Below are 19779 nucleotides of genomic sequence, written 5' to 3' on the forward strand. Positions count from 1 at the left end.
GCTCTCATCTTCAAAATGGTCATCTCAGCCACACTTTACATCTTTTTTCTTGCACACACAGAGCCACCAACTTACACATCCCTTATGGCACAGCTTTCTGTACCTTTGGAAATGACAGGGGATTAATCTACTTTTTCTGTTAGTAGAAACCCCTTGCAATCACCCTGGAAGTGGTTAAGAGGGTCAAGTCTGCAATCAGACTGCCTGGGTTGGAACCCAAGCTTTGCCACTTGTCAACTAAGAAAGCAGATTAATTCCTCTGAGCTCTATTTCCTCATTTTAAAAAAAAAGCTTGTTTGTTCGTTTTGAGAAAGAAGGGGGGGAAGAGAGAGAGTGAGAGAGAGAGAGAGAGCACACACAAGTGGGGAGAGGCAGAGAGAGAGAGAGAGAGAGAGAGAATCCCAAGCAGGCTCCCCACCATCAGAACAGAGCCTAACATAAGGCTTGAACCCACAAACTGTGAGGTCATGACCTGAGCCAAATCAAGAGTCAGATGCTTAACTGACTGACCCACCCAGGTGCCCCTGTTTCCTCATTTAAAAAATGAAAAACGGGAGCGCCTGGGTGGCTCAGTTGGTTAAGCGTCCAACTTCGGCTCAGGTCATGATCTCACAGTTTGTGGGTTCAAGCCCCACATCGGGCTCTGTGCTGACAGCCAGCTAAGAGCCTGGAGCCTGTTTCAGATTCCGTATCTCCCTCTCTCTTTGACCCATCCATGCTCACACTGTCTCTCTCTCTCTCTCTCTCTCTCTCAGAAATAAATAAAAATACATTTAAAAAATAAAACATGAAAAACAGTAACCAAATTTTTCTCACATATCTGGTAGATGCTCTTTTTTGAAGGTAAGATTTGCCTAAAGGTCACTGCTTCTGCCCTTTACTGCCTTTCCTCCATCACCCATATCCCATTCTCTCATGCTGCTGCTTGTCAACGCAAGGCATCTGGAGGGGGTGGTCACATCAGTCATGTATGCTGCTGTGTCTCTTCCCAGGGCCATTTTTCCTTGTAGCCTCATTTGTAATCACAGACAGAAGACCATCTACTAATGGGAATTAGGTCACGGGTGGTCAGATGAGGGAGGCACTGGGGAGGGGCACTCCTCATACCCGTAGTGTCCCATCAAATAGATAACCATCTTCCAGTCATCCTTGCTTTCTTCCCATCATCTGTTGGCTTGGTGGGGGAGATGAAGTGTTGGCACCTGGAGGAGGTTTGATAGAAGGCATTCCTGGATGACTTCATCTCTGGGCCTTGCCTCTCAAAATTCCAGCTAAATCAGCTCTACCGTTTAAGGGATGGAAGCAGGGTCAGCATTCCAGAAGTTCCTTGTCATACCCTGGCTTTTAATCAGATGACACTGGAGAATTAGCATCCTGGTGCAGGCAGTTGTGAGAGGATGGGGAGGGGGCTTAGAGGTCTCTGCTTCATGCTTGTCTTTCCGGCCAGCCTTGACTTGAGGAGAGCAAGACCTCTTCGTTCGGTTTGCTCAGAACCATCAGAACCACGGACAGCGGTCAGGATGCCCGGAAGACCCGCCGAGGCGCAGGGTGCGGAGAGCGGAGCCGGTGCCGAGTTACAGGCAGGCGCGGGGAGGGAAGAAGGGAAGAGGCGCTCCGAGGAGTGGGGGGGGGGGGGGGGGGTCGGCTGGGACTGTTCTTGCTCTGAGTCACTCCATGCGCCCCGCACTTGCGTCGTGGGCCTCAGAACGCTGCAGGTGTGTCTGCCCTCTCCAGGAATGGTTGGGGGTGGGGAGGAAAGGCCCTGGGAGTTTTGCTGGAGAGGAGGAAGCGGGAGGCCAGGGACCTGCTGGTGTGTCCCCCGCGCGCCCCCCCCCCCCCCCCCCCGCCCAGACCCATTTCTATACAAGGCCTGCTCTCGCCGGCACCCACCCCCAGCGAGTACGGTCGCGGGCGCGGAGCGGTGCATTCCCCCGCCCTGAGCTCAGCGTGCCGGAATGCAGCCGATAAATCAGAGATAACCCCAGGCCCGGGATAAAAGGCCGACGTTGTCCCGGGATCCGGGAGAGCGCGCGCCGGCCTCTAGGAGGTGAGACGTGACCCGGAACACAGCGCAGCAGCGGCGGCGGCCACGGTCTCCTTCCCCGCTTCTCCCCAGCGACATGGACCCCAGGGCGGCGCTGCTGCGGGCTCTCCTGCTCCTCCTGTGCTCGCACCTGTTGCCTCCAGGAGGTCGCTCCCACCCGCTGGGCAGCGCTGGCCCCGACTCGGAAGCGTCCGCAGTACAGGTGAGAGCTGCAGCCTGCTCACAGGCCGCTGCGCGTGGCAACAGTTAACGGGTCCTGAGCTACTGTCCCAAGGAGTCCTCAGCCCCCCCCTCCGCCAGCGAATTAGTGATAAGGGAAGCAGAAAGCAACCGGCCTGGGTGCCAGGACCCCTACCCCGGGTGGCTGGTTCATCTCTGCGCTGTCTAGGGTGGTTTGGCCCAGGTGCCGGCTGCTGAGGCCGCGGCTGTCCCCACCCGTTACAGGAGCTCCTGAACGGTCTGCGGGACACAGTTTCCGAGCTGCAGGAGGAGCAGATGGCCCTGGGACCCCCCCGGCAGGGCCAGAGCCCCGCAGAATCCTGGGAGGTCCAGGAGGAACCCGCTGCAGGGGTCCTTGTATCCCGTGACAATGTCCTCCGGGCCCTGAGACGACTGGGTGGTCCCAAGATGATGCGTGATTCAGGCTGCTTTGGCCGGAGGCTGGACCGGATTGGTTCCCTCAGTGGCCTGGGCTGCAACGGTAAGCCCCCTCCCGCCACCTTGGCTCCCCCAGCCCCCCCTCCCCCATTCCTGTGGATTCCACCATCGGAAACACTTCTGGGTTTAATCTCTGGAAACCACACCCTGAGAAAAGGACACTCGGACATTACTCTCTCTTGCTGACAGTGCTTAGGGCCAAGGAGTGCCCTTCTGGAAGCATTAAATGTGGACATCATTCATGACTATGTCCATGAGTCCCTACCCACCTTCTAGCCACCTCTTCCCTCTCTGACCAAAAGGGGCAGAATCACCTTAGGATGGAATCCACTCACTGTCTGGCAGCATCTCCTTGGAGCAGAAAGAGTCCTAAACACTTTCCTCCTGGTTTCCCATAGCCTGTCTATAGCCACAAAGGCAGAGGTCGGGATCACCAGGGCAGCAATAATTCCCAGTTTACAGATGAGGAGACTGAGGTCCAGAGAGATATATTATCCTAAAGCCTCAAACACCCAGATCAGCTGCGGATGGGGGATGGTGGCAGGGATCGCACCCAGTGGGGGGAAGCTCAGATCCTGCCTCAGTTTTCCACCTGACACCATCATCACCCTTTCTCTCCCTGCACAGTGCTGAGAAGGTATTAAGAGGAAGTGCTGGCTGCAGACATCTGCGTCTGATTCTTCATCAACTCCCTGAGCCCCTTTGAAGCAACTCTTATTTATATTTATTTATTTATTTATTTAGATTGTTTTATATAAGATGACTCTTACCTCTGAGCACATATTTTCCATGGTGAAATAAAGTCAACATTTTATCTTCTTCTTTTGAAACTGGTTTGTCCTGGGGCGCCTTGGTGGCTCAGTCGGTTGAGCATCTGGCTCTTGGTTACAGCTTGGGTCATGATCTCACAGTTCATGAGTCTGAGCTCCATGCCGGGCTCTGCATTTACAGTGCAGAGCCTGCTTGGAATTCTCTCTCTCTCCCTCTTTCTCTGCTCTTCCATCTCTCTCTCTCTCAAAATAACTAAATAAACTTTAAAAATGTTAAAGAAAAGAAACTGATTTGTCTTAGTGCATTAGAAGAAATAAATCATTAAAAAACTCCACACAGCAAAAGAAATCCAAACCCTTTGTTTTCTTGAAGTTTCCAAAAGTGTCCTAATAGTGGGGTGGGGAGATGGCCTCAGGGTTGGTCAAGCAGGAGTGTTAGGGGTGCCTTTCTCCTCTTCAAGGGCTTTTCATGTTCTGAAATGTCTATAAATACCTCAAGCACCAAGACACTTTGCAGAAATGGCTTTTCAAAGCTGGCAGTTTCTTCCTGGGAGTGGAGATGGGCCCTGAGCCATTCGTGCAACAGAGAAAGTGGGTCGGTGTTTGCTCACTAGTTTTCCCTCGGTCTGGAATTCTGTCATCAGAGGCATTCTTTCTAGTGATTGTTTGCAGGAGGTCTAAGCTAAAATCTCAGAAGTGAGGGTGTGTGTGTGTGTGTGTGTGTGTGTGTGTGTGTGTGTGTTTGAGACACAATGGCTCGTTTGCATTCTTGAATAGGGGTGAGCTCTCCATTCTGCCGCAAACCTCAGCTTCCAACCTTCCATTCTTGATCTCATCCTGTAAAGGCCTTTAAAGCCCTGAGTTTAATTAGCATTTTCATTTCCCAACCACAGGTTTAGAAGTGTCTGACAAAAGGCTCAGTATTTCAGGGTGCCTTCTGGGGGCTCCACATCTTCCTCTCTGCCTCAGAGAGAGAAACCTCTCATTTCTAGGGCAGAAAAGGAGACAACCACCAGAGTCCCACCAGACAACCACCAGTGTTGTCTTATTCAGCGGGGAGTCCTGTTGGCACACTGCCCTAACCCCATGGAACCCCCCCTTCCCAAGCATCCTGCCTCCCGAGCATCCCGGGCCTCACTCCCTTGCTTTCAGGCTCCCAGGACACAGCTTATGGAGTCCCCTTGCCCAGAATGCCTTTTAGAATACAAGCTCTGCAGAAGGAACAGGACAGAATAGTCCCATTTGATGGATCAGAAACCAAGACCCAGAAAACTGAAGCCTCCTCCCTAGGAGCATGTGGCCCTGGATGCTCTGAGCTCTCCCAGTGAGTGGAGAGCCAAGTCACTCCTGAACCTGTGCTCTCTCCCTGCGCTCCTGGCCTTGAAATTCACTCTCCTGACCTTTCTGCTCTTCTCAGCTAATGTTTCTTACACCGAATTGAAACACGAGTGGTGGGTTTTTATGTTATTTGTCATTTCAAACCAGCGTGTTGCCAGAGGTTATGGACCTCAATTAAGACTTTAAAAATGAGGTTTAGGAGCAAGTTACTTTCTTTTTTTTTTTTAATGTTTTATTTATTTCTAAGAGAGAGAGAGAGAGAGAGACAGCGTGAGCAGGGGAGGGTCAGAGAGAGAGGGAGTGACAGACTCTGAAACAGGCTCCAGGCTCTGAGCTGGCAGTCAGCACAGAGCCCGACGCGGGGCTCAAACCCACGAACCGCGAGATCATGACCTAAGCGAAAGTCAGACGCTTAACCGACTAAGCCACCCAGGCGCCCCGGAGCGAGTTACTTTCTAATAAAACTGTGAGCCATCTTTACCTGGCATTTCTGACCCAGGGAGTGCAATGAATACTCAGCATAGTTAACCTTCATAAAGGCCTCATTAAGCACCAGGGACAGTTCCGTTAACTCATGTAGTCTTTACAACCAATCTATGAAGAGCTCTTACTATCCTTCATTTTAACAGAGGGGGAAATCAAGGCACAGAGAGGTAACATAACTTGCTCAAGATCATGAAGTTAACAAGTGGCAGAGCCAGGGTTCAAGTCCTTGATTCGCAGGCGGCATGCATCTTACACCTGTTCTCAGAGTTCTCTGCAGGGAAGGGGAGATCAAGTTCCACTTGGTCATGGTGGCCACCGACTTCCTTCTTTCCCTTGCTCCTTCCTCATTCTCTTGCCAATGTTTCTTGGGACTGTCTCCAAAATAAACTACTACAGGAGAACCTAAACTAAGGCACTCCCAAAGGATTAAGTTTCTCCCAGGGCTCCACCCTCAAGGATTAGAGTCCTTGGAATCTTCCTTGATTCCATTCTCTGGCTGGACCTCCCACACAGGCACCATGTCCACTCCACCTCCTCCCTAACATCTCCTATACACAATCCTTCACTTCTATTCCTAGTTTAGACCCTCACCACTCATGCTGACATTGGCTCACCAACTTTCTAGGCTCTCTCATATGGTCCACTCCAGGCTCTCTCATATGGCCCTTCCTGTATTGGGGAAGAGATGGGAACCTTCATGTTTTGGCCAAAGGGTGACTCTTCCTCCCAGTGAAGACCCCAGTTAGGGCAAGGTACAATGGTGGGTGCTCAGGGATGTGCCTTGGAGGGGTGAGAGGGTAGGAGAGGCACTGAAGTAACTCATTGATTCAGTCATTTGGAAAATATTTTCTAAAGAATCAGTACATGTCCACTCCGTGCTTGGTGCTGGGATAGCACAACAGCAGCTGATGAAGATACAGGCCCTCATACTTGGCCTGTATCTCTGGCTTCCCAGAAAATGGAGCCTTAGCAATGGCTGATCTAGTTCTCCTAGCTGCTATCTGACCCTCTCTCCACCTCCATGTACCACCAAGCCCCCTCCCCCAATAAGCAGGATCAAGTGGCTAAGAGAGAGGGCCAAGCCAGTTCATGAATGGATGGAATCTCTGGTATCCCCAGCTACTACCTGAAGGAACTGGGCCACACCGCCCACAAGTGCAGAGGAGTTCATGGTCTTGGGGCTGGGCTGGGGCAAGGGTGGGTTGACACTTTAGCCAGTGAGAGGCAGGAGATGGACACCGAATCCCGTTTCCCAAAAGATGGGTTGAAGTCCTGCACTCCCAGAACCTCAGAATGTGACCTTATTTGGAAATAGGCTCATTGTAGATATAATTAGTTAAGATGAGGTCATACCAGAGTAGGGTGGGCTCCTAATCCAATGACTAGTGTCCTCATACGAAGAGGAGAGAGAGATACAGAGAGGGTCGATGGCCATGTGACAACAGAGGCTGTGATTGGGGTGCTGCGTCTATAAGGCAAGGTATGCCATTGACCGCTGGCAGCTACCAGAAGCCAGAGGAGGCCTCAAAGTCTCCTCCCTGGAAGGGAGCCCTACCAACAACCTAATCCTAGACCTCTGGCCTCTAGAACTATGAGACGATCTATTTCTGTTGCTTCAAGACCCCCAGGGGGTGGCACTTTGTTAGAGTCACCCTGGGGATCCAACATTGTGCCCTCACCCTGCTCTCTCCTCATAGACTATTCCAAGTCTCTGGGCTCCAGGAAGTCTCTGGACATGACCATGGCCAGCTTGGTAGAGTATCCCAATTTGCTCTCTGTCTTTCCCTACCCCATGGTGGGCAGCCTCTGAGGTGGCCCCCAGTGACACCCAACCTCCTGGTATCCATGCTTTTGTGTAATCCCCTCCCAGCATGGCAAACATGTTGCGATGCCACTTTCAAGTCTAAGTTACAAAGGGCGTACAGAAATCTCTCCCTCTGCCGGAAGGAGGTCAGTTGTGTTTCTATGGAGAGAACGGACATCTCTAGCCAACAGTCTTCAAGGGTCTGAGGCCTGTCAATAGACGTAGAAGTGAACTTGAAAGCAGAGCCTCTAGGAAAGTCTTGCACCAACTGCAGCCCCAGCCAACATCTTAACCGTAGCCTGTGAGAGCCCTGAGTGAGGTGCACCTGGCTAAGTAGAGCCAGATTCCTGATCCATAGGAAACTATCAGATAAAGGATATGTGTTATCTCAAGTTGCTAAGGTTTGGGGTAGTTTGTTACACAGTCATAGTTAAGCAATACACTATCTCATTTCTCTCTTGCCCTCACTCTTGCTTCCCTTGAACGGGAGCCCCCATAAAGCTTTAGCAACTGAACTTTGGCCATGGGCTGGCTTTGCTGTCTAAGGAAACTGCTCCCAGCTTCTTGTCCCAGTGACCTCCATGTTGTACCAAAGAAACAGAACATCATTTTCAAAGTCAGAAGCAATATCCCTAAATGTGCAGTAGGGGCTTACCAATTTCTTCCAGCTGGGGCTTCTGCTGTAGACCATTTGTGTCTGATGGAATCACACCATGAGCATGAGGAGTTTCTCATACCAGCTTTGCGCATGTGTTACATTGCTGGGACCTCATGGCTCCCTGAAGCAGCCCACAGCATCCCCGTGGAGGGTCCTGAGATGGGGACTCTGAGACAAGCTAGAGACACCCCAATTCTGGATTCTCCCACCCATTTGCAATACTCATTCCATCATATGACTAAAACAACTTCTTTCTTTCCAGTGATAAGGAAATAAAGGCTTTTGACTTTTTAGCTAGTGGAAGAGGTGGGGGTGGGGGGTGGATCTGGTTTTCTGTGCCTTTTGCTTTTCTTCTGTCTCACTCCTACAGGCCGGCTTCTAAACACTCCGTTAAATATTAACTCCTCCACACAGGTGCATGTGCACATCTACCCAAGATCGAGCCAGGGCATGGAAAAGAAGAGAAACTTTACATCAGGCCATTTTCTGTTTCAAGTGCAAATCGAAGGCTTCACTAAGATTGGGGTAATAAGTCTATATGAGGCTTGTCTCCATTTCCACTAAGCCTTGTCAGTGCAGAAGGTGGTGTTGGCTCAATGTCAAGTCCTTGGGAGGGCAAAACTGAATGTTCTCTTTCTTGCCACCCCCCTTCCACAAAATAGATAACAAAAACCGAACCCAACCCAGACAAAAAGCTATGGCTACTAGAAGAAATGCAACAGTTGACACTAAGGCCCTGCTGCGGTTTCACTCTGGAAGAGGAAAGGTTACTTTAATACAAAGAGCAGAGAAAATACCGAAATTCACTTTCTGGAAACTTGAAGGGCATTTCTGCCTCTCCTTGGGCCACTTGCAGGCTTCAGAAGTGGCTCAGGACGGAGGAGCAGCACAGGCCCTGGGGGCCGAGCCATTACAGGGGCCACCTGCCACAAGGCCCTTCCGGAAGTCGCCGCCCACGTCAAAAGCCTGTTTGAAAGGGCATCTCCAGGGGACCGCCCGTGTGACGCACATAGCAAGGAGCATCAGTTCCCCCAGTGTGGCTGCTCACTGAATCCTCTTTGCTAATAATAACCCTGCCAACCGTGCGATTAAGCTGTGAGCACATTCCAGGGACTCATCAGGATACGATGCCCCCAGAGTTCCCGTTGAGGGCTGCACCCACTTTGGATTTCAAGCCGAGTTCGGCTGACCCAGATAAGGTTACTGGAGAGGGCTCCTTTCTCCTTCTGTCTTAGAATAAAATCACCCTGGATACCTCTTGTGACCTCTGGCTGTGTACCGTCCCGATTTCCTGCCTGCCCGCGGAACAGCCTCTCCCCCTGGTCAACCAGGGAGGGGGCTTGACTGTTCATTACACACGCACTTCCTGGCTTCCACGGGGCCCATTGAAACACATCAGGTCTGTCGGCAGGTTGTGGGGCTTGGATGCCCCTTTCTTTGAGGTAGTTCACACACAAGCACACAGACTTGCCAAGCACCACACCCCCTGCCCAGGAAGGGAGGAAGGTGAAGGAGCTGCTCAGAGGTCACCTGGGAGTGGGGATAGGGGTGTGTTTAATCAGGGACTGCACCGGAAGGGCTGGTAAGGAACCGTTATGCTAAGTGGCAGCAGCATCTGTGAAATGGATTAGGAATGGTGGGCACTGGTGTCAGACCCAGGGTTCTAGTTGGGCTTTGCTACTTTGGAGCCGAGCGACCTTGGGCAAGTGACATACACTCTGTCTCAGGTCTGCCCCTCTGTAAATGGGAACAGTATTACCTACCTCGTGGGGGTGGGGATGAAAATTAGATAATCCTGGGGCACCTGGGTGGCTTAGTCGGTTGAGCGTCTGACTTTCGCTTAGGTCATGATCTCGCGGTTCGTGGGTTCGAGCCCCGCGTCAGGCTCTGTGCTGACTGCCAGCTCAGAGCCTGGAGCCTGTTTCAGAGTCTGTCACTCCCTCTCTCTCTGACCCTCCCCTGCTCACGCTGTCTCTCTCTCTCTCTCTCTCTCTCTCTCTCCTAAAAAAAAAAGAAAAGAAAAAAAGAAAAAAAAAAAGAAAATTAGATAATCCATATAAGATTCTCCACATGGTGCCTGGCATGTTAGAGCTGATCAATATAGGTGGCCATTCTTACCATCTTGCAAACAGATAGCACTTCCCACTTCACAATGCGTGGGCAGAATGCACACATCGGTGGTTTGTCTAAGCCTCACGGCAACATTGAGAGGTGGGTAGAGCATAGGGAAAATAAGGCTGGGACAATGTGTGTAACTTGGTTTGTTTGGGGCTATAGTGCAGGTCTTTCAACCCTTCAGATTTAGGGTTTTCCCTCCAAGCCCATCTTGCATTGAAAAGTATGCTAACATGGAGTTCAGCGCTTACTGAATGGAGACCACTTGTTAAATGCGGACAGGCTTGGGGCACTTGGCTGCCTGTTGGTAGCGTGTGCAACTCTTGATCTTGGGGTTGTGAGCTCGAGCCCATGTTGAGTGTGGAGATTATTTAAAAATAAAATCTTGAGGGGCACCTAGGTGGCCCAGTCAGTTAAGCCTCTGACTTCAGCTCAGGTCATAATCTCACGGTTTGTGAGTTCAAGCCCCACGTCGGGCTCTGTGCTGACAGCTCAGGGCCTGGAGCCTGCTTTGGATTCTGTGTTTCCTTCTCTCTCTGCCCCTCCCATGCTCTTTCTCTCTCTCTCAAAAATAATAAACATTTAAAAAAATAAAATCTTGAGGGGCACCTGGGGGGCTCGTCGGTTAAGCAGCTGACTCTTGATTTTGGCTCTGGTCATGATCTCAAAGTTTGTGAGCATAGGGCTCTGCACTGATAGCGCAGCTCCTGCTTGGGATTCTCTCTCTCCCTCCCTCTCTCTCTCTCTCTCTCTGCCCTTCCCCTGCTTTCTTTCACTTTCTCTCTCAAAATAAATAAATAAACATTAAAAAAATAAAATCTTGAAAAAAAGGGGGAAAGCCTTGCTCCCTATTTCTCTTTGGGGGGTCAGGAGAATGGAGGCCCCAGAGGCTCATCACTTGCCTGGCCTCATGGAAGGTCATGGGAGACATTAAGGGACACTGGGTGCCACGTTCACCTCCCTCTCCCTCCACCAACCAGCTTGCCACGGGAGCTTTCCCGGGAGCTTTGGGAGCATTACAAGCTTCAAACTCAGTCTGAGCTTCTATAATCAGTGAGGTGACAGGGATGAAAATGTTGGCCTCTCTACTGTGGATGAAGGGGAAGGAGGAGGAGCTTGGCGGAGGTTATGGCTGTGTTCCCAAAAGTTTTCTTGGTGTTTATGTGCAGGAGCTGAATTCTTGGGACATTCATCACATTTGGTTCCCGGCTGACTTAATGCTCTAAATAATAACTCCCTCTTCACCTGACTGCCGAGAGTGACTGCCAGGGGTGAGGGCAGCTCAGCTGGAGGGAGAGGTCTGCCCTCATGGCTGATGAGTCAGGTGTGAGGCTGGCTTGAGCATCTGGACTAATTTGTCCTGAGCTGCCGGCTGCTTGCCACTTCCTCCTCTCCCGCCCTTATTTGGAGCCCCTGACAACTGAGCCGAAAACCAACCCCGGGGGAGCTGGGCACTGGCCAACCGTCACCCTCTGCCTCCCTGCGTGGGTCCTGTTGCCGAGGAGAAAGAAGCCCCAGGCATCACTGTGAGATAACCAAGGACTCTTTTTTGCTCTTCTCACACCTTTGAAGTGGGAACCTCTTGAGGCAAATCAACAAGAATGTGGCTCTTGCAGCTGAGGGTCTGGGGTTGTTGGGGCTGCTCAAGGTGGAGGGGCAGTGACAGGCTCTGCTGGGCTGATAGCTTTAAAAGGGCATCTTCTGCTGCTCCTCATTCAGCTGCTTTATCGCTGCAAGTGACAGAATGGGGAGGGTTCCGTCCCTCTTGCGCTCTTGGAGAGCTGGGGGGCTATAAAAAGAGGAGGTGTAGGGCAGCTGGGAGACAGAGGCGGAGGGAGGCTGAGAGAAGGAAAGGAGAGGACAGAGAGGCAGCAAGCACCAGAACACTCCTTGACCGACGCCACCATGGGCTCCTTCTCCACCATCACCGCAAGCTTCCTCTTCCTGGCGTTTCAGCTCCTGGGGCAAACAGGAGCCAACCCCGTGTACAGCTCTGTGTCCAATGCAGACCTGATGGATTTCAAGGTAGGGCCAGGACAGGGGCCACAGTCTGGGACTAGGGGGCTTTGTGACACTGTGCCAGTCATTTGAGACCTCTCCCTTTCCCTGTGTGTTCCTTTTGTAAAGAATTTGCTGGACCATTTGGAGGACAAGATGCCTTTAGAAGATGAAGTCGTGCCCCCACAAGCACTAAGTGAGCAGAATGAGGAAGCTGGGGTAGCTCTCAGCCCCCTCCCTGAGGTGCCTCCCTGGACTGGGGAGGTCAACCCAGCCCAGAGAGATGGGGGTGCCCTTGGGCGTGGCCCCTGGGACTCCTCCGATAGAGCTGCCCTCCTGAAAAGCAAGCTGAGGGCACTGCTCGCTGCCCCTCGGAGTCTGCGGAGGTCCAGCTGCTTTGGAGGCAGGATGGACAGGATTGGAGCTCAGAGTGGACTGGGCTGCAACAGCTTCCGGGTAAGAGGCACTTGGGGTGGAAATGGGGTGGGGAGGAAGGCATTTATGGATTCACTGAGACTCAAACCTTGTCAAAGAACACCACCAGGGGATGCCTCCTGCTGTAAAGAGACCAGAGTAGAAGCTTACTTTTTGGAAAATTTTGTTCCAGCTTGAAGCAATGACATCATTCTCAGGTACAGGCTGCTAAGAAAATGTTAAGGAAAAAAAAAAGTTACTGCCATGAGCACTGGGGACTTAAAATGTTCATGGAGTCAAGTCACATTCATTCTGCTGATTGGCTGTTCATGTTCCTCCCCAGAGTTGCCAGATCCCAAAGGATTAAGTGAAAATGACTGAGGTTGACTTATAGCTTCTAACAAGCAATTTGTGTACCAGGTCATGAAACTCAGGGTTGTCAGGCTGGAGTGGGGGCTGCGGGGAACTGGGCACAGTCCCGTGAGGTGGACTTTTCCAATAGGGCCAGGTCACTAAGCCAACCTTGTCTCTGTTCTCTTTGTAGTACCGAAGATAATGGCCAGGGAGGAAAAGGCGGGCCAGGCCCTGGACAGACTTCGAGAGATCCTCATCCCTTGGGGTCTCTCACTCAACTGTGTCCCATCTCATTGCCATCAAGTTGAGCCGTGATGAGCACCCTGTTCAAGCTGCAGCCTCTTATCAATGTTTCTCACGTTTTATGCTGAATGTAGACCAAGTGGCTTAATTGTGGCTTCCGCTCCTCTCCCATCCCATGCATTAAATTTTAGGGTAGACATTCACCCATTACTGGAAGTTGTTTGAAAGATGAATAAACTTCAGCACCACGGACAGAAGCCGAAGGCTCGGTTGGTGTGATTTCTTTCTTTTTCCTGGGAGAATTCAGCCTGATACCCGTTTTACCTCTTGTCAGAGAGAATGCCTTGTTTCTTTCTTCTTCCTTGTAAACATAATAGCATTTATCTTGGGGAGCCATGTAAGGTTCACAGCAAAATGAAGAAGAAAGTATAGAGGCTTCCCATTGACCCCCTGCCCTCCCACATGCAGAGCCACCCTCATTATCAAGGTGTCCCACCAGAATGGTGCCTTTGCGACAGCCAAGGAACCTGCCTTGACACGTGGTTGTCATCCAGAGTCCACAGCTGACATTAGGGTCACTCTTGGTGGCATTCTGTGGGTTTGAACAAATTCTTCCTTGTATTCCCTCCCCACCTCTCACCCCCAAGTTTTTCTTTGGTGGAGGGTAGGGCTCAAACCGCAGTTCACAGCCTCATCGGGGGTCCTGGAAATGCCCCAGGAGACTGAAAGGACATTTATTTTTCAGATTTGCTCACATTCAGGGCACTTATTTATTGAAAAGAAAACTTACAAACATCTGGGCTTTTTTCTCCTGGTTGCATCTAATGTAGCTTGTACTCCATAAACAATTTTGTATACCTAGTAGTTTTTTGGGGTTTTTTTGGATCCACATTTATACTCAGAGCCTGAAAAAGAAAATCAAGGCACATTTGTAAATGAGATCACTAACACAATTTTCTCTGATACCTTTTGAGAGAGTTACTTGCAGCAGCCGAGTGGCTGCCGTTTAAGAAAAGTGGGCAAAATATTTGCTTTTACGAGACCAGTGCTCTAACCTCTGAGCTATGGAGGCTGTATTTGCTTTCAAAAGCTGAGCAAAGCAGGACGCCCTGGGGGCTCAGTCGGTTGAGCATCCGACTTCAGCTCAGGTCATGATCTCATGGTTCTTGCATTTGAGCCCCACATCGGGCTTGCTGCTGTTAGCATGGAGCCCACTTCAGCTCCTTGGTCCCCTCTCTCTCTGCCCCTATCTCACCCACGCACACGCCCTCTCTCTTTCTCTCAAAAAAAAAAAAAGCTGAGTGAAGAAAGAAACGTTTGCTTTGCTGACAAACTGCACAGTTTATGTGCCTTTGGGATACTAATACATAATTAAAAACTAGCCACCAGCTTTCTCTAATTCAGCCCCAAGGTGATGGAACAGGGCTGCAGTGGAGAAGATGCCGTTTCTTTGTATCCGATTCTGAAAAGTGGAGAGTACCAGGCACTAAGTTCACCCACAACAGGGAGGCTTGCTCTGTTTTCCCGCCCTATGTGCCTCATTCTCCATGTCAGATTCTATGACATGCCTCCAACTCCCCCTACACCTAACTGCTCACTTCTCCGTGCCCTTATTTATCCTGTTCCTTCCTCCTGTAATGCTATTTACCCAGTGCTCCTGGGAACATTCTACACATCCACGGCTCATTGAAGATGCCACTCCATCCCTGGTATCATATGCCCAGAACTCACTATGCTCTGCATTGGTAGCATTCTATATATGACGAGTACAACACAACACAATTTGCCTTGGCAGGCAATTGTGGCTGTGTCCCTGGACTGTATACTCCTTGAAGGTAAAGGCCTGGCCAGCACCGCTGCAGCCCATGGCATTCTCGGCGCTCTATAAATGTCAATTTGTTGGGGCACCTGGGGGGGGCTCAGTCGGTTAAGTGCCAGTCAGTTAAGTGCCAGACTCGTGGTTTTGGCTCTGGCCATGACTTTGTAGTTCATGAGATGGATCCCTGCATCAGGCTCTGCACTAATGGTGTGGAGCCTGCTTGGGATCCATTCTCTCTCCCGCTCTCTCTGCTCATGCACACTCTCTATCTCTCAAAATAAACTTAAAAAAAAAAAAAAAAAGTCAAATTGTCTTGGTCCTGTACAGAAGTTAGGAAAAGAGGGACAAAGTAGTAGTTTGCTCTTTGTAAGGGAAGGGGAGGCCAGAAGTGAATTGATGGTTCAGGGGCAGAGGCAGGGAAAGACCTTAAACCTAACCACTTCCGATAAAAGTATTCTTCATGTGGACTTTGGGCAGAGAGGGACAGAAAACCAAGAAGCAGAGGACTAACAAGGACAAGAGCAGAAACAGGGAGAAGCGTGTGTCCTAACTCGGCTGCCGAGGTCTGGGGAGGAGGGGCTGCAAGGAGGGGGAGTGCGGTGAGCCCCGCACACACTCCCGAGGTGTCACTGGGACACGGCGGGCGCTCACAGAATGGGAATGATGGATGCGCCGGATACACAGAAAGTGCCCCTGGCTCTCAGGAAACCTGGGGTCAGGATTGAACGGAGGCGAAATCTACTGCTGGTCGAAGGGCAACTTAAAGCAGACCGACCGGAGACAAAGAGAATCCTACTTGTGGCCGAGCAAAGAGCAATGACAGATGGCGGCAGGGAAGCCAGCTCCAAGGTCTAAGCATCTACAGATCGGTACTGACATCACTTCTTCCGGCTGGGTGCTGAGAACATGTCCGCGGGGCAGATTCCTGAAAGCAGCCCTGCAGGCACACAAATGGATCCCCTTACTACGGAGGCACTGACTGAGGGAGCAGGAGGCCTGTTACAGGAGCAAAGCATCAGCGACCAAGGTCCCCGGGGGTTCATTTGAGGGGAGAAGCGGAAGGCTGGGAACTGGGTGATTTTTGCTCAGATCCACAGGACTAAGGTGGGAGCAGAGGGACCCCTGGGAACAAATCTTGCTGACAGAGCTCTGGGAGGAGACGGCAGAGACTCCACATCTTCTCTGCCATTTTTGCAGATTGGAAAGAGAGAGTAGAGTAAAAGCCAAGTGCTGCTCTAAAGAAAGCGGGGCGGGGGGAAGAGGGAGAAGCTTAAAGGAGACAGATGAAGACATTTTATTCTGACGTTGTTACAGTTACAATGAGAACTTCCAAGTTTCAAAAGTTCAAATAAAAATAGAATTTTACAAATTAAAAAAAAATACAATATGTACACAATAGAATTAGCTAATATTACTATACAAACCAACAGTGCAAACAGAGAAAAGGAAGCTGCTACTGCCGAGGTGACCAAGGTCCACGGGGCCGTGGGGCAATACTGTACATCCACACCGCAGGGCCCGGGAGGGCGCTTCTGGCCTTTCCAGGGGCCTTCTGGTCTCCGAGGGCCGCGTCAGGACACGATTTTGCATCGGGAATGTCAGAGTTGGTTGGGTCAAGCAAGCAAGCGTCCATCCCGGCCAGGAACCATTAGTTAAACAAGGTCATGAGCAAATCATCCCCCAGAGTGCAAAGGTCCTGCGGTCGGGAGGGACTCTTGCTCCCTAGCTCCCGATCACCTCAGCTGGGGAACCGGAAACACCAAGCGCGAGATGAAACACAGAAAACTGTCTCCAGCCACCGCCGGGCCCCCTGTGGGTTCTGTTTATGGACGTGCCATCCCACGTGGAGGTGAAGGGGCCGGTGACCGGGGAGGTGGTGACAACGTGGGCTTCTCATTATTCAAGGGGTGAGGCTTCCAGTTACTTTGTTACAAGTGGGGCAGTCGCTGTCTTTGGGCATATCAGGGAGGGGAAGACGCCCGCAGAGGGCAGGAAGCAGTGTGCCTTTCCAGAGTGAGTTTGGGTCCGTGGCGGCCACGTGGTAGAGGGATGCATTTGTGCGGTACTGTCTACCTCCAGGCCACATCAGTGGGAACAAAGCATCTGGTGACTTAAATGCAAGGCAGTGGGCACTAAGGGGTAGATTCCAACAACATGCACCCAGGGCGGCCTTGAGGCAGGCGGCTTCCCAGACCCCCGGAGGCCAGAGGTCCCCCCCACCCCTCCTCGCAGCACTTTAGTTCTGCCGGGAGGGATGGGAAGAGGGGATTCAGTTTCTGTGATGGGTGGTCTGGACACTCTCCTGACTCGGGGAACTAACTGCTTTCTTTCTTAATAAAAGGAAGGATGAATGTGGCCAAGCTCTGACTGCTGCCTTAAAACACAGGGGCAGCTAGTTAAACACAATCACAGTCAGAAGGGCTTGCCTTTTTTGGTCCTTGTGATTCCCCCAACTAGCTACTGGGGGTCCCATCCACATCTCACAAGGCAAGTGCATCTGAGGAAGCTGAAAAACGTAGAAGTTAAAGTACTTTTGGTCAAAGAGGCAGGAAAATGGGAGAGGGCCACAGGCAAGTGGAAAAGATCCTGGAAGCAGTCTCCTCACTTAAGTGAGCAGAGTGTGCCGAGCACAGGGTCTAGGCCGGCCCGGACGGATGGACGGATGCCCACCCCCAGGGAGAGGGCAAGAGGTGTTGCCGAAGTCAGGCGTCCACGCCCTTAGGCAACTTCCGCAATTTATAAAAATAACTTAAATGCACAGGAATGACCTCTTGAGGCCCAAAGCGTGCCTGCCCCAGGGCTGCAGGGTGGGCCTCGGATGGGGCACAAATAAGGGGAGAGCACAGGGGTTGAGGAAAGAAGTACAAATACCCCACGGCAAGTGTTCACTTTGGGGGCCCAGTCAGAGGACCGCCCGGTCTGGAGGGAGACCGAGTCACTGACAGCCAAGAGGAGAGGCCTCCTTCCCCTGGTTAACGCTACAGCCTCAGGGCCTGGTCCTGCCCCCCCCAGGCCCCTCCACAGGCTGGGGATGGCTGGGGGTGGCTGGGGGGGGTGGGGGGGGCGAGAGAGGCTGGTGAGGGGCACACACCCTCCTCCAGGAATAAGCCATCTGCTTTATCCTCACACTGGCTTCTCCAGCCCCGTCGCGTTCCTGCCGAGGTCACTGGCTCAGGACTCACTTCTTTCCGTCTGAGACATAACTACCATCCCCCAGAGTAAGGTCGAGCAGTTTCATCACGGGGTGCCCTGCTTTTAGCTAACTTGGGGTGGGGGGAACGCCAAGGTCCTCTGGGCTGAGGCTGCTTTACCAGGAAGACGCACGTAAGAACTGAAGGAAAGTTAGTCAGTGCAGATGAAAGGGACGAGGGATGGACCAGGGTAAACACGAGTCACCAGGAGAGAAGCTGGGGGGCTGTAAATCAGGGCGTATGGTCAGACATCTTAGGGACGATCAGTGGGACCTTAATGCTTTGTGCTTCTGGAAGGTGCTGGCCCTATGGAGACTGTGGTCACAGGGGTGAGTCCGGGACAGCAGAGGCGAGCCCGGGGCTGCAGGGGTGAGCCCAGGGCAGCAGGGCTGAGACCGGGGCTGCAGGGGTGAGCCCAGGGGTGCAAGGGGGAGCCCGGGGCTGAGCGGTGAGCCCAGTGGTGCAGGGGTGAGCCCAGGGGTGCAGGGGTGAGCCCGGGACTGCAGGGGTGAGCCCAGGGCAGCAGGGGTGAGCCCGGCGCAACACCTCTCCAGGAAGGAGGAGCTTCCTCCAAACTGCTGAGCACATCGAGTTAAGGGTCCCAATGAAGAAGACTGCCCTGAAAGTGGGGTGAATTTTCTCACTGGCCAATCCCTAAATTTGGTAATTCACTTAATTTGGCGACTGGCATTTGCCCCAGAGTTTGCCTTGGCCTAAGTCCCTCCCGTTACAGTTTAAGGCAACAGCTGGGTTCCCTACGAAAGCAGCAGGAGGGGCAGGAAAACTGCTCTGGGGGTCCCTCTCCGAGGTGGGGAGGTCTGACGTCCCCTCTGGTCCTGGCACTAGTGGGGTGGAGGGGCCTGGGGCCTGAGCCGATGCTAGACGGCAGAAAAAGCAGTGAGCAGGAGACAGGAAGATACTTGCTGAGAAAGTCAGACAAGTTCATGCTCTCCTGGTGCGATGCCATCCCCAGGATCTGACCAGAGAAGCGTTCGATGACTGGAGGCTTTCCGAGTGAGTGGGTGGATGGGAATCTTCCGTGCCCTGGACTGGCCCCAGCTGGCCGCGGCGGCGGAGCACGAGCGAGCTGCACCCCCAGGCAGCTCCAGGAGAAGGTGGGCTGGCCACGCTGGCCTGTCAGATGGTCTGGTAGTGCTGCCGCAGTCGGGCATGCAGAAACTCGTACGTCAGGTTGTGCCGGGTGATGATCCCAACGATCTAGGACACGGAGAAGAAAGCCCACGTCACCTGCAGAATAAGCCCACTGGGGCAAGAACAGGAGCGAACAGAGCTTGCCCAATCCTGCGCAGAGTGTGGGGACAGATGTGACAACCTTGTCACGCTGCGCAGTTCAAGGTTACCCAGGTTCCAGATGAGAAGGAGATCAACTGGTAACTGGGGCTTATAAACTGGAGGCCAAGGGGGCAAACTCACCTCCAAGAAAAATCTTAGTCGGGCCAGCTAAAAATCTGAATTTGAATGTCTTAAAAATTATATATTTATTTTAAGAGAGAGCGAGCGCACAAGAGCGAGTGTGCACATGAGCAGGAGAGGGCCAGAGGGAGAGAAAGAGAATTCCAAGCAGGCCCTTAGCTGTCAACGCAGAGCCTGATGTGGGGGTGGAATTCACAAACTCTAAAATCATGACCTGAGCTGAAATCAAGAGTCAAATGCTTACCGGACTGAGCCACCTGGGGAGGTGCCTCTGAGTTTGAGTGTCTTTTTAAACAAGGCACATGCTCCCTAACCTTCTCAGTTCCCACCACCCCTGGAGCCTGCTTCACGCACCTGTGCAAAAGGCAGAGCTCAATGCAGGCTTCCGAGGTGCCCGGACCCCGCTACAGTTAATACTGTCTCTCAGCACCGTCTGAGTCATTGTGACTCTGAT

At 52.0% G+C, this 19779-nt stretch overlaps 3 protein-coding genes across 4 annotated transcripts in view; 2 read left to right on the forward strand and 1 right to left on the reverse strand.

Moving 5' to 3' along the window:
• Nucleotides 1-1762: 1762 nt before the first annotated feature.
• NPPB (natriuretic peptide B) lies at nt 1763-3522 on the forward strand. Its single transcript, XM_039234937.1, has 3 exons — nt 1763-2246; nt 2489-2744; nt 3329-3522. The coding sequence occupies exons 1-3, from the start codon at nt 2121-2123 to the stop codon at nt 3343-3345; spliced, it is 399 nt and encodes a 132-aa protein (XP_039090868.1). The 5' UTR covers nt 1763-2120; the 3' UTR covers nt 3346-3522.
• Nucleotides 3523-11704: 8182 nt separating this feature from the next.
• Nucleotides 11705-13138, forward strand: NPPA (natriuretic peptide A). Its single transcript, XM_039235010.1, has 3 exons — nt 11705-11897; nt 12000-12326; nt 12829-13138. The coding sequence occupies exons 1-3, from the start codon at nt 11778-11780 to the stop codon at nt 12838-12840; spliced, it is 459 nt and encodes a 152-aa protein (XP_039090941.1). The 5' UTR covers nt 11705-11777; the 3' UTR covers nt 12841-13138.
• A 2832-nt stretch (nt 13139-15970) lies between these two features.
• CLCN6 (chloride voltage-gated channel 6) overlaps nt 15971-19779 on the reverse strand; it is a 33365-nt gene continuing 29556 nt past the window's right edge. For both annotated transcript variants that reach the window (XM_039234981.1, XM_039234982.1), the window contains one exon: nt 15971-19109. In XM_039234981.1, the coding sequence (XP_039090912.1) occupies nt 19029-19109 (81 nt within the window). In that variant the 3' untranslated portion in view covers nt 15971-19028. The remainder of the gene's footprint in view (nt 19110-19779) is intronic.

The sequence above is a fragment of the Hyaena hyaena genome, unplaced genomic scaffold (genome assembly GCF_003009895.1).
Source record: "Hyaena hyaena isolate Hyena2069 unplaced genomic scaffold, ASM300989v1 scaffold_94, whole genome shotgun sequence".
Taxonomy (NCBI): domain Eukaryota; kingdom Metazoa; phylum Chordata; class Mammalia; order Carnivora; family Hyaenidae; genus Hyaena; species Hyaena hyaena.

Bases quoted from the DNA above. Each gene is read 5' to 3' on its own strand.
- NPPA (XM_039235010.1), top strand. From the start codon at position 11,778: ATGGGCTCCTTCTCCACCATCACCGCAAGCTTCCTCTTCCTGGCGTTT. The intron at 11,898-11,999 runs GTAGGGCCAGGA...CCTTTTGTAAAG, and splicing joins CAGACCTGATGGATTTCAAG to AATTTGCTGGACCATTTGGA.
- NPPB (XM_039234937.1), top strand. From the start codon at position 2,121: ATGGACCCCAGGGCGGCGCTGCTGCGGGCTCTCCTGCTCCTCCTGTGC. The intron at 2,247-2,488 runs GTGAGAGCTGCA...CACCCGTTACAG, and splicing joins CGGAAGCGTCCGCAGTACAG to GAGCTCCTGAACGGTCTGCG.